At 50.9% G+C, this 13173-nt stretch overlaps 1 protein-coding gene across 2 annotated transcripts in view; it reads right to left on the bottom strand.

Annotated features, from left to right (window-relative positions):
* The window catches only part of AIFM2 (apoptosis inducing factor mitochondria associated 2), a 31974-nt gene extending 21422 nt beyond the window's left edge, over positions 1–10552 (bottom strand). The window contains exons 1-3 of one of the 2 annotated variants that reach the window (XM_050959619.1): positions 10374–10552; positions 8876–9070; positions 5263–5378 (exon numbers count right to left, since the gene is read on the bottom strand). In XM_050959619.1, the coding sequence (XP_050815576.1) occupies positions 5263–5378; positions 8876–9050 (291 nt within the window). In that variant the 5' untranslated portion in view covers positions 9051–9070; positions 10374–10552. The remainder of the gene's footprint in view (positions 1–5262; positions 5379–8875; positions 9071–10373) is intronic. The other variant, XM_050959618.1, reaches the window with a different exon arrangement.
* Positions 10553–13173: the final 2621 nt, after the last annotated feature.

Genomic DNA, 13173 nt, shown 5'->3' on the forward strand with positions numbered 1-13173 from the left:
CTCCTGGGTCGTAAGGTGTACTCAGAGGGGGCCCTACAGCTCCGAGTGGCCAACCAGCAGGTTCTACTGAGCCGTTATAACTATAACACCTGGGCAGAAGCGGGTAGGTTCACCGAGCTGCTACCCCCGGACTCACGCCAGGAATTTAGCGCGTTCCTGGAGGAAGGGAAGAAAGTGGCCAGGACCTCTCTCCAGGCCCTCTCTCCAGGCCTCCCTAGCCGCGGCCGACTCAGCGGCCAGAACTTTGGCCTCTGGCATCACCATGAGGCGTATCTCCTGGCTCCAGGTCTCTAACTTGCCTCCTGAGCTGCAGTACACCATCCAGGACTTACCCTTTGATGGCAAGGGTTTGTTCTTTGAAAAGACTGATCCCAGGTTGCAGAGCCTGAAGGATAATAGGGTCATCACGCGCTCGTTGGGAATGCATACCCCTGTAACCCAACGTAGACTCTTCAAACCCCAAACACACCGCCCGTACTTTACGCCTCGGCACAGGCAGGACCTCAGTAGAAGGTGCGGGTGGGGTGGCCATAGACGCCAGTCCGGTCCCCGGGCCTTCTAAGGCACCACTGGGGCCTAAGTCCAACTTTTGAAGGTGCGCCTGGGGAAGGCGTACCAGTCTCAAGACAGGATCCTTCCCCTCCTTTCTCCAACCGTCTCTCCTACTTCCTCCCGGCGTGGTCCCAATTGACTTCGGATCTTTGGGTTCTACGCATGGTGAAGCAAGGATACCACCTCCAATTTGCTTCATCCCCGCCGTCCCGCCCCCCATCCCGGTCCCTCTTCAGGGACCCCTCTCACGAGCAAGTCCTCTTTAAAGAGGTTCAGTCTCTCCTCGCCGCGGGAGCCATAGAGGAGGTACCTTTAGACGAGAGGGGGAAGGGGTTTTACTCCCACTATTTTCTGATTCCCAAGTCCAAGGGAGGCCTCAGACCTATCCTAGACCTGCGAGGACTTACCAAATGGATGCTCAAGTTGAAGTTCCGCATGGTCTCCCTGGGAACTATTATCCCATCCTTGGATCCTGTAGACTGGTATGCCGCCCTCGACATTGCCATCTGCCCACCACACAGGAAGTACCTTCGCTTTATGGCCAACCACCAGCACTTCCAATTCACAGTCCTCCCCTTCGGCCTCTCCACGGCCCCGAGGGTGTTCACAAAGTGCATGGCCGACGTCGCCGCCCACCTCCGCAGGCAACAGATACATGTGTTCTTGTATCTGGACGACTGGCTCATCAAGGGGATCTCTCAGACTCAGGTCCGACAGTATGTCGGCATAATCACGGACCTATTCTCCCGGTTGGGCCTACTCCTCAACACCGAGAAATCCACCCTGGTCCCCACACAAAGGCTGGAATTCATAGGGGCAACACTGGATTCTACTCAAGCCAGCGCCTACTTGCCTCAGCCCCGCTTCTATGCAATCGTATCGATCATCCGAGGTTTGCAGGCCTCCCCAATCACCTCAGCTCGCACCTGCCTCGGCCTCCTGGGGCATATGGCTGCATGTACTTATGTGATCAAGTTTGCCAGACTCCGCATGCGACCCTTTCAAACGTGGCTCCATTCGATCTTCCGCCCAGGCAGGGACCCTATAGACGTCCTGGTGACAGTTCCCCCCAGCCCCCTCCGCTCCCTCGATTGGTGGCTAACTCCATCCCTGGTATGCGCAGGGATGCCGTTCCATCAACAGCCACCATCGATGACCTTAACAACGGATGCGTCATCCCTCGGTTGGGGGGCCCATCTAGGTCACCTGAGTACCCAGGGCCTTTGGTCGTCCCAGGAGTTGACGCTCCACATAAAGGCCCGGGAGTTGAGAGCAGTCCGCCTCGTGTGCCAGGCGTTCCAGCAACATCTTCATGGCTGTTGCGTTTCGGTGTTCACGGACAACACAACGGCCATGTACTATATCAACAAACGAGGGGGACCTGCTCGTCTCCCCTGTGTCAAGAGGCCACTCGACTCTGGGACTTCTGTATAGCCCACTCGATAGGACGCCACCAGGTCTTTCTCCCGGGGGTCTGGAACGCTCTGGCGGATCGGCTCAGCCGGTCCTTCCTATGTCACGAATGGTCAATAAGGCCGGACGTCATCCATTCGATCCTCCGGAGGTGGGGATTCCCCCTCGTAGACCTGTTCGCCTCCCGCTCGAACAGGAAGTGCCAGGAGTTCTGCTCCTTTCAGGGTCTCTCTCCAGGGTTGATCACAGATGCATTCCTCCTGTCGTGGAGGCACCACCTGCTGTATGCCTTCCCTCCGTTTCCTCTGGTGCACAAGGTCCTGTTAAAGCTCCGCAGAGACAAAGCGCATCTGATCCTGATTGCGCCTGCGTGGCCCAGACAGCACTGGTTCACCATCCTGCTAGATCTGTCCATAGCCACCCCAGTTCCCCTCCTTCTCCTCCTGGACCTGATCACACAAGACCACGGCAGGCTTCGCCACCCAGACCTGCCAGCCCTCCACCTCACGGCGTGGCTCCTGCATGGCTAAACACAGCGGAGTTACGCTGTTCCGCTCCGGTACAGCATATTCTCCTCAGTAGCAGGAAGCCTTCCACCCGCTCCACGCATTTGGCGAAGTGGAAACGCTTCTCTTGCTGGTGCGCAACACAGGGCGTTACTCCCTCGGAGGCCTCGATACCCATGGTCCTAGACTACCTCTGGTACCTTAAGCAGCAGGGCCTGAAGACATCCTCTCTGAAGGTGCACTTAGCGGCTACATCCACTTTCCAGCCAGGCGAGAGTGGTCACTCAGTGTTCTCCCACCCCTTGGTCTCTCGGTTCATTAAGGGCCTAGAGTGCCTCTATCCCCCTGTACGTAGCCCTGCCCCTACCTGGGATCTCAACTTGGTCCTAAACAGACTAATGCACCCACCCTTTGAGCCTCTAGCGACTTGCTCGCTCCTGTACCTATCATGGAAAACAGTCTTCCTGGTGGCCATTACATCGGCCAGGCAGGTCTCCAAGTTGAGAGCGCTCACTGTGGACCCGCCGTACACTGTCTTTCATAGGGACAAGGTACAACTGCGACCTCATCAGGCGTTCCTCCCTAAGGTAGTGTCTGCCTTCCATACCAACCAGGACATCTTCCTCCTGGTCTTCTTTCCGAAGCCCCACTCTTCTCAGCGGGAGCAGCAGCTACACTCCTTAGATGTACGCAGAGCGCTCGCTTTCTATATTGAGCGGACGAAGCCCTTCCGGAAGTCTCCCCAGCTGTTTGTGGCGGTCGCGGAACGGATGAAAGGTCTGCCAGTCTCCTCCCAGAGAATCTCCTCCTGGGTGACTGCATGCATCCGCACATGCTATGACCTAGCTCATGTCCCTTCAGGCCACCTCACAGCGCACTCTACCAGAGCTCAAGCATCATCAGCTGCCTTCCTGGTGCACGTGCCTATCCAGGAGATATGCCGTGCAGCGACCTGGTCATCGGTCCACACCTTCACCTCGCACTACACGCTGGTCCAGCAATCTAGAGATGATGCAGCCTTTGGTGCAGCGGTTCTATATACTGCCACATCTCACTCCGATCCCTCCGCCTAGGTAAGGCTTGGGAATCACCTAACTGGAATGGATATGAGCGATCACTCGAAGAAGAAAAGACGGTTACTCATCTTTGTAACTGTTGTTCTTCGAGATGTGAATATCCATTCCAAACCCAGCCTCCTTCCCCACTGTCGGAGCAGCCCGCAAGAAGGAACTGAAGGGTGGCCAGGTCGACTGGGATATATATCCGGCGCCATAGTGGCGCCACTCCAGGGGGCGCCCAGCCTACCTGCCGAGTGTTGCTAGGGTAAAAGTTTCTCCGACGAACGTGCATGCGGCGCGCACACACCTAACTGGAATGGATATGAGCAACACATCTCGAAGAACAACAGTTACAAAGGTGAGTAACCGTCTTTTCTGGACAGTTAATTCAGCATTTCTTACCAGCAACAAGGAAGGGAACAGCTTGCCTGAGGGCCTGACTGGACCTGTGGTGCAGCATTCAGTCCTGCCTTACTGCATAGTTGCTGTGCATCGCTTCCCAGCTCAACCCTACGCCCTGTCACTTTTATAAGTAGGAAGCTGCCACATGAGGCATGTTTTGGGAATGAAGGGATGCGGATGTCTCCCTGGTGAAACACCACAATTAAAGCTGGGCAACTACTCTGAACTCTTCTGTAATCAATGGCTTGAGGTTTAAAGAGAGTTTGCTTGGGTCATGCCCTGCCCTCTTTTGTATGGTCACTTTGCACAACAAGGGAGTTATTTGCAGAGGCTCACATAAAGTGAGTTTTTAGCCTGAACATCTGAGTACTCATAGGCGCAAACGACATGGATGCTCTGGGGCTGGAGCACCCATGGAAAAAACAAACAAACAAAAAAAAAAAAAAACAGTGGGTGCTCAGCATCCACTGGCAGCTCCACAGGTCAGCACATCCCCCCTGCCTGCCACAGAACAGCTATTCTGCAGCATGTAAGAGGCGCTGGGGAAGAGGAGGAGCAGCGGGGGTGGAAAGAGGCAGGGGGGTCATAACCACAAGGGGGCTGCAGCCCACCCACTTAGCATCCAACCAGGCCCACCCAAATCGGGGCCGGAGCCCGCCGAATCCACAGGCTGGGACTCCTGACCCTGGCTTGGTGTCCATCCACCTGGCTATGTCCCTCTCCTGCTGGCGCTGCACACTGCTGCCCCAGTGCATTGAGTGTGCCTCGTGGGGGCAGGGCTAGCGCTGGGGCCGAAGACCAGGGCAGCAGCACATAGCACCAGCAGGAGCGGGATGTGGTCAGGCGGCTGGACAACAAGCCAGAGTTGGGAGGGGTGGGCGGAATGTGAGGTTGGGGGCTTGGAGGAAAAGGGGTGGAGCAGGGATGAGGCCTGGGGCAGAGCAGGGCAGGAAGAAGCAGGGCCGGGACTTGGAGGAAAATGGGTGGAGCGGGGGTTGGGCTTGGGGCAGAGCAGGGTTTGAGCACATACCCCTGGCAACTCGTAAGTCAGTGCCCATGTGAGTATTTGCATCACACATGGGTACAGAGACAAACCCCAATTATCCAGGTGATACGTCTGAAATTCAAAAGAGTTGAAACTTCAACATCCCTTGAATTTCAGGTGGTATGCCCTCAGCTAGTAGTCTGCAATCAGTCCAAAGAGATAAACCCTGTAAAGAAACAGTATATCTGAACATGACAGAGTAGAAAATTATCTGCTCACTGCTGCATTTGCAGAGTAAAATTATTCATGGGAAGTCATTTAGTCAGTCTGTCCCCAATGCACTCACCTCACCATCATTCAGCAAGACTTTCTGCCTCAGTAGGTCTATTCCAACCACCTTGGCTTGTCGGAAGCTCTCCTTAAAGGTCACAGAGTAAGAGATGAAGGTTTTCCTGGCAAATCCTGCAATGAAAAGAGGTTAATGCCACCTATATACTGGTTAAGAAAAAAGGAAAGTAGGGGGACTAGAAACCCTATTTTCCACTATGTTTCCAGAAGTCCTATTCAAATAGCCCTCCTTTGGTTATAAGAATTTGTTTTCTTGTTACACAGAATAAAGGCCTGCTCCATGGCACTAGCATCCTGACATCTATTCTCTCTGCTACACCGTAGAACCCAGAAAGTTTTTGCTTCAGTTGACAAGCACTGAAAAAGGCAGACGTACAATTAAGGGTGTCTCTACACAGCGACATCCTGGAAAACAAATCAAATTAAGTAAAGTCTGAATTTGAAGTGGATTAGTTAAACTGCATTAAGTCCCTGTGTGCATGCTTTTATTAAAATACCTTTAATTTAGTTTAATTCACTTTGAAAGCGAATTAAACTAAAAGGAATTAAGACCACTTTAATTCAGAGGGCTTGTTTTCACGTACTGTGGTGCAATTGCACTGGCTCAGCTGTAACTCTGTACGTGAAGATGCCCCTGCTGACAGGAGAGCTTCTCCCATCAGCATAGTTAATCCACCTCCCTGAGAGATGGTAGCTACATTCACAGGAGAAGCTCTCCCATTGACATAATGCTGTCTATACAGGGAAGTTCAGTTAGTATAACTATGTTGCTCAGGAGTGTGGATTCTTCATCCATTTTATAATCAATATAGGTCTGGAGTGTAGACTCAGGGCTTGGCTACACTGGAGAGTTGCAGCGCTGGTGGTGGTTTTACAGCGCTGCAACTTAGTAACTGTCCACACCTGCAAGGCACATCCAGCGCTGCAACTCCCTGGTTGCAGTGCTGGCTGTACACCTGGTCTGCTTGGGGTGTAACGATTGCAGCGCTGGTGATGCAGCGCTGCTCATCAAGTGCGGCCACCAAAAGCGCTGTTATTGGCCTTGAGGGTATTAGGAGGTATCCCAGAATGCCTGCTCACAACAAACCGGAAGAATGGCTGAACTCCGAGTTCCCCATCTACAAAACAAACACAGCTCCTGTTTGCTCGATCAAGCGGAGGCAGACAGGGGAATTGCTTTGGAAGGTTCACAGCTGTTTGCTTGAAGAGAGAAGTCACACGGCAGAGGGGGAGGGGGAGTCCATGTTGAGCAGCTGCTTATGTGGTCTGAAGGCTATTTAGGAGTGCATAATTTGCATTTAGTGAATAAGAGAGGGGTGGGGGAAGGGCTCGAAACATTTAAATTGATTGCAGGTTGATGTGTATGTTCCAGTCCTTAGAACTTGCAAGGCAGGGAGCTGACAGATCCAAAGATCCACTCTCTCTCTCTCCCCCACGTTCCCCCTCACCCCCCTCTTTTGAAAAGCACGTTGCAGCCACTTGAACGCTGGGATAGCTGCCCACAATGCACCACTCCCAACACCGCTGCAAATGCTGCAAATGTGGCCACACTGCAGCGCTGGTAGCTGTCAGTGTGGCCACACCTCAGCGCTTTCCCTACACAGCTGTATGAAGACAGCTGTAACTCCCAGCGCTGTACAGCTGTAAGTGTAGCCATACCCCTAGCCTCAATGACAACTGTTCACACAGAAGTTTACTGTTGTTTAACTAATCCACTTCAAATTCACACCTCTACTTAATTTGCATTAGTTTTCCTGGAAGTCCTCACGTAGCCAAGTCAGAAATCTCATTTGGAATCAAGTGATGGAGGGAAGAAGTGTCTCATAAGAAAACCACAACTCAAGCCAACAAGGCAAAGCCATCTTAACTTTTGGGATAGTTCAGCAATTTTCAGAGTATGGCCCATGGACCTCTAGTAGCACCCTGTACAGTGAACCACAGAATGAATATTGACACCAGACCACTGGAGGGTTATGGGGCTGGAGGGGAGATAGGCTCCTGAAAGTCTCTCTCAGGGTGTGCAGTCGGATTTAGAATGAAAGAGTTGGAGAACAACCATGCTATTCCTTGCAGGATACTCATGGGCCACAACAGGAGCTATTTGCCCTTAAGCGGTCTCAGTTGCAGAGTAAATTATTAGATCAATGGTCCACAACCTTTTCGTCTGGTGAGTGCCAGATGAAGGACCACTGCGGCGGTGGAGCACTTGCCGAAATGCCGCCGAATTTCAGCAGCATTTCAGCGGGGACGCCTCTTGATGACGTCACTTGTCGATGGCAAGCCGCATCATCGAGAGGCGTCCCCGCCGAAATTCGGGGGCGACGTCTCTCGATGACATCACTTGTTGATGACAAGTGTCGTCATCAAGAGGCGTCCCTGCCAAAATGCCGCTGAAATTCGGCGGGTGCTCTTCCAGGGGCCAGGACGCGGACACATTAAGATGCCATGGCACCCGTGGGCACCGCATTGGGGATCACTGTATTAGACAAAGACATTAGATGTTGGGAGGCATACCATTTTAATGTAGATCTAAATTTGGTCTCATGCTATCTGACAGCATTTCTTTTATGACTTTTTACATTAAGTCCAGGACCAGGATATGTACTGGAACACTGCGGCAGGCTGAGAGGAAGGGATTTTTGTTTTTTAAACTAACTATTGAGAAGAGAAAGTCAGTATGTTACCAGTCATATTTTATACTCGTGCTGCATGTCTTCAGTAGGGGATTGAACAGGCAGAGCTACACCAGTATTGCCAGCCCCAAGCATTCTCTCTCTCTCACTCACTCACACAAAGCTACACAAGTCAGCTGACACCCTACCCTGTCCTTCCTCCTGCCACCAAAAAACCAACTAAAGAAGAATGGCTCTAAAATCATTTGCCTTTTTTAGAAGTTAAGCCGAAAGTTCTTATTTGCCTTTGGGATGTTGAGCTTTTGGTGTCACTTTGTCAAGCATCTCTCTTACCTGAAGGGCTAAAACTCAATGTAACTAAACTGAGATTCTCAAGTAATTCCATTACTACTAGAGCTGGGGCGCTAAAGGAAAAAACCTAATACTGCAGAGCCCTCAGCAAAACCATGTCACTAAAATCCCAGTGCAGATGAGCCCTAAGAATCTCAGTAACAGGGCTCATGCTCCTGCTGCTGTTAAGAGTAACATTCGAAGTATCAAAGAGGCTTAAGACAGCAATTTAGAGTAACAGTCATCTTTCACGTTCTTGTTTATGGTATCTTTAAATCTTCACAAACGCCTGTGCAAACAGTGTTCCCTATGCCTGGGGAAACTCACAGCTGGCATAACTTTACAGATTTGCCTTTGCAGATAACTATTTGTGGGAACAACTGCATTTGTGCTGTCACTGTGCAGGTGACTCAGAAGTCTGCAGCTCAGGTTTCTCAGAAGGCAGTAATGGTCTCAAGTTTTTATCAGAATACAGAAATAATTTAGTTTAACCACAGTTAGAGATATTTTTCTATTTTGGAATCTTACAAGAGTTTAAACCTGTGCAGTTCATCTTTCAGAAAGAAGCTTCACATATCTTAGTAGGGTAAACATATCACAAGGGTCCAGAAATGGTCCACAGACTATAGGAAAAAGCAAATAACTTACCACTCTCTACAGAGGCCCGGAGAGCACCCACATTGTGGTGGAATGCATCTCTCATGTCCACAAGAACAAAGGGGATTCCCCAGGACTTTAGTTGTCTGGCAGCTGCAATTCCCCCGAAACCTCCTCCAATGATCACAACACGCACCGAGTCGTCCACCGAGAGCTTGGATCCCATCCTAGACAGCAGAGTTGCTTCTTCAGGAAAAAAAGAGGGGGAAAAAACACCACGCTAAGATGAAGGGAGACAATAAGTGTGTCACAAGAGCTCCTTACCTGTGGAAAGCAAGCACTTGATCCTGCAAAGACGTAAGTAGTCCCATTAAAGTCACTGAGAAAAATCATATACTCAAAGTACTAACAGAAGCCAAATATGTATGGTCTGAAGACTAACTTTCGGAACAGTTTGAAGCAGGCACTTCTACAGCTCAGCTTCTTACAGACTATCTCTTGCCTCCCAGATAGCTGATAGGAGTGCACCAAGGAACATGCAGATGGAAACAGCAACACAGAAATTTTAAGGTGCTTGAGATATCAGTTTTATTCTTCCTCCAAAAAGTCATCACTCTGCACCTTGTGAAAAGGCAGAGGGGAATTGAATCAGCCCTATATGCTAGAGATGTGTTGTCAACAGAAATCTATTTTGAGAGGTATAATATGTTTGTAAGAAAATATTTTAATTGAATGTACCAATATCTTCTACAACAGCGGTTCTCAACCTTTTTCTTTCGGAGGCCCCCTCAACATGCTATAAAAACTCCACAGCCCAGCAACGTCACAACAACTGGCGTTTGAGGGTGGCAAGCAGAGCAATTGTGCAGGGCCCCATGCAACAGTGGGCACTGCTAAGCTAAGTTGCTCAGGCTTTGGCTTTAGCCCAGGGTTGTGGGGCTTGGGGGTCCCAGGTCTGCAATCCTGTGCAGCAGGGCTTTAGCTTTCTGCCCTGGGTCCTAGCAAGTCTAGTCCTGGCTATGCTTGGTGGACCCCCTAAAACGTGCTTGTGGACCCCCAGAGAGCTCAAGACCCCGGGTTCTGGACCACTGTCCTAGAAAAGCACTTCCTGTCTCTGTCAATGGTTTTCAACCTGTGGTCTGCAGACCGCTGGGAGGCCTCAAACTATGTCTAAAATTTCCAAAGGATCTGCACCTCCGTTCAGAATGTAGGGGGCCGGGGGCCGCACACTTTTAGAAGTCGCAGGAAACTTTTTTTTTTTTAAATAAACAAAACATGCCACTCCTCCCACTCCTCCGCCGAGATCACTGCATAGCGCACTGCTCGGCCAGCACGGACTTCAATGAGGAGGCGACATCCCGCAACCCAGCCCAGTGCCTCCGGGCACTCAATGAAAGCCCTTTGGAGCACAACGAGGCCACGGGGCAGCGCTACACTGCAGCGTCTGTCTCCACTGGAGTCCCCGCCTCTGCTGTAGGAAGCGAGAGGAGCTGAGCCTCCCCGGGGTGCAGAGCAAGGGCTGGCCCCAGCGTCTGACTGCTCCACTCACCCCCTGCTCGCCCCACTGCGGACCCGGGAGGGCGCCGGAGGAAGCCCAGCTGGCGTCCCCGACTGGCCGCTCAGGCCAGGCAACACGGCTCAGGAGACACGACGGGCAGCTGAGCTCCCACGCATTTTCCGCGGGGCACGGAGGCGGGCGTGGTCCGAGCCGAGCCTCCGCCTCTCTCGGTCACTCGGCAAACGTGGCTCGGATGCTCCGGACTGAGACGCGCTCCCTCCCCTACTGAGGCGTCTCCTGCCGCCCTCTCGTGGAGCCCCGGGCGCGTTGCAGGGCCTCGGGGGAGAGCTGAGGCCGCAGATACTCACCGCCTGCTGTGTTAGAGGCCGAGAGGGAGCCCAGCCCTCCTCCTACGCCTGCGGAAGAGAGAGAGTTCGGCTGCCTGTTGGTCTGGCACCTTCGTGGGCTGCTTGGTTAGATGCCCAACGCTAGTCTAAGCTAGGGTGAGTAGATGGCCCGATTTTATAGGGATAGTCCCAGTATTGGGGACTTTTGCTTATATAGGCACCTATTACCCTTCACTCCCTGTCCTGATTTTTTCACATTTCCTATCTGGTCACTAGTCTAAGCTAGCTGGTTACTTTTGCTTGGGGTTGAGGTAGCAAACAACGGAACCAGCTGCTGAGTTATAGCTATGGGGGGGGGGGGGGGGGGGGCTGAGTCTAGCTGGTGGTTTGTCACGTGGCAGTGGGGTTAATCAGTATGCTATTTGGGTTCAAGGAGGGAAGTCACAGCACTCACAAGGTGCGTGCAGCATGGCCTTGCACCTTGCAAAGGCTGCGGAGGCAGGAAAGTAGCATTGAAGCAAAAGCAGCTGCCTCCATCTCCTGCATTACTGCTGGGGGCTAAATCCACTGGCACCAGTCTGGAGTGATTTTACACTGCTAACTGGATGCCAATACATGCATTTATGCTGTGCTGTTTCATTGCAAATAAAGGATATTTTCATTAAAATAATTCAGTCAGTGACTAATGGTAATTTATTTTGAATATGTGACTTTTGCCTTTTACTATGCCCAAGTTTGCCCTGATAAACCACCCCCCAAAACTCAGCATTCAGAACGTCCACAGGTTAAACTGCCTGTGTACAGAAAGCATTTGGCCCAAAGTACTGGGAGGTATTTGGTGTCCATCACCATTCTGAGCTGTATCATACTAATGGCACTTCTAGTAGGTAAAAGTGCAAGAAGAATATATTGAAAGCCTTCAGGGACCATAATAAACATTTTAAAACACCAAACCGCTGCCTTTTTAGTAGATCTTGGTGAGCAGCTGGAAAGTAAACTGCTGTTTACTTCAGTTGTGAGATTGTAAAACTACCACCACAAGGGCTGAATTGGGCTCCTAAATTTCCTTTGACAGAGGCCGAGCACAGAGGCCATTTGTGCAGTTAGCAATTGTATTTAAGTGCAGGTAATTTGGGCTTCTGCAACACAAGCTATTCCAGAAGATCAATTGTTACATGAGACATACAGTCTTGTGAATGGCATCCTATCTAACAGATAGGCAGGAATTGCTCCCCGCCTGCCTGGGAAGGCGGCAGGTCAAACAGCAAGCCAGCTCAAGCACATCCCTCCACAGCTCTGTACAGATTAATTTTATTTGATTGGATTTGTTGGTTTTTCTTTCCCATGTTGTATTTGCCACTATTGTCACATTCCCAGGGTTAGCCAGCTGGCACAGCAGTTCTTTTACAATGCTAAAGGCTAGAGCAGACTTAATTCTCCAACTGTGAGGCTGGCCTTCAAAGAGAATCTGACCTCTCTCAAGGAAGACAGGATAACCTGAGATAAGAAACATAAACAGGTGCTTCACTCTTGCTTTCAGTGAAAACAAAACCATCTGGCAAATGGTGAAATCTTGTGTATTAAGTATTTCTCCACAGACACTTTGGCCTTTTTGAGTCCCCTCTGGAAAGGCCCCAGCGAAAATGGAAAGTGAACAGGCTGCCTCATGTAATGGCCTTTCAGGATACCTGGAGTGGAATCTTTATCTCACAGCCTCTGTTTTTTAAAATACTTGCATGTTAAAGGTGCCAAACCACACAGCTATGGCTCTGCCAACTCCTCTACAATAGAGTCATTAGGCTATTTGAGCACCTTAAAGGTGACCGAAAGAGGCAAGCTTAGGTTTGTGACCTTTTTTGCTTAAATGTAGACAGCCAATTAAGAGCAGCCCTGATTCAGCAATCATTGTAGCTGCATTGGTGCGCTGCTGGCCTCTTAGTATAGACAAGGCCATGCAAAGGTGTGCATCAGCTGAGCTAATTAACCAGGATTAACTCAAGTACTGCCAGCCCTGATTTTCCCTTGTCTATAGGGCTTGGCTATACTTGCAGATGTAGAGTGCTGGAAGTTAAACCAGCCTCAGAGACAGCAGCAGGGAAAATGCTGCCATGTGTTTACGCTGTCAGCTGGAAGCACACTGGCATGGCCACATTAGCAGCTCTTGCATTGCCACAGAGAGCAATGCATTGTGGTAGCTATTCCAGTGTGCAAGTGGTTGCAGTGTGCTTTTCAAATGAGGTGGGGGAGTGGAGTGTGACCGGGAATATGTTGTGTGTATGTGGCAGGAGAAACAGTGTGTTTTGGGGGGCAGAGACTTGTCAGCATGCTGTCTTCTAAGTTCAGAGCAGCAGATGCTCCTGCCTCTCACTCACTCACACACACACACACCTCTACCTCAGCAGCATTCCACAGTAATGGTTTGCTTTGTGGTGAGGAGCCGATAAGCATGCTGGGTCAGAAAGAGAGCTTTGAAAGCAGATATCCACATGTCTGCAGCTGAGTTC

This window comes from Gopherus flavomarginatus, chromosome 6 (genome assembly GCF_025201925.1).
Source record: "Gopherus flavomarginatus isolate rGopFla2 chromosome 6, rGopFla2.mat.asm, whole genome shotgun sequence".
Taxonomy (NCBI): domain Eukaryota; kingdom Metazoa; phylum Chordata; order Testudines; family Testudinidae; genus Gopherus; species Gopherus flavomarginatus.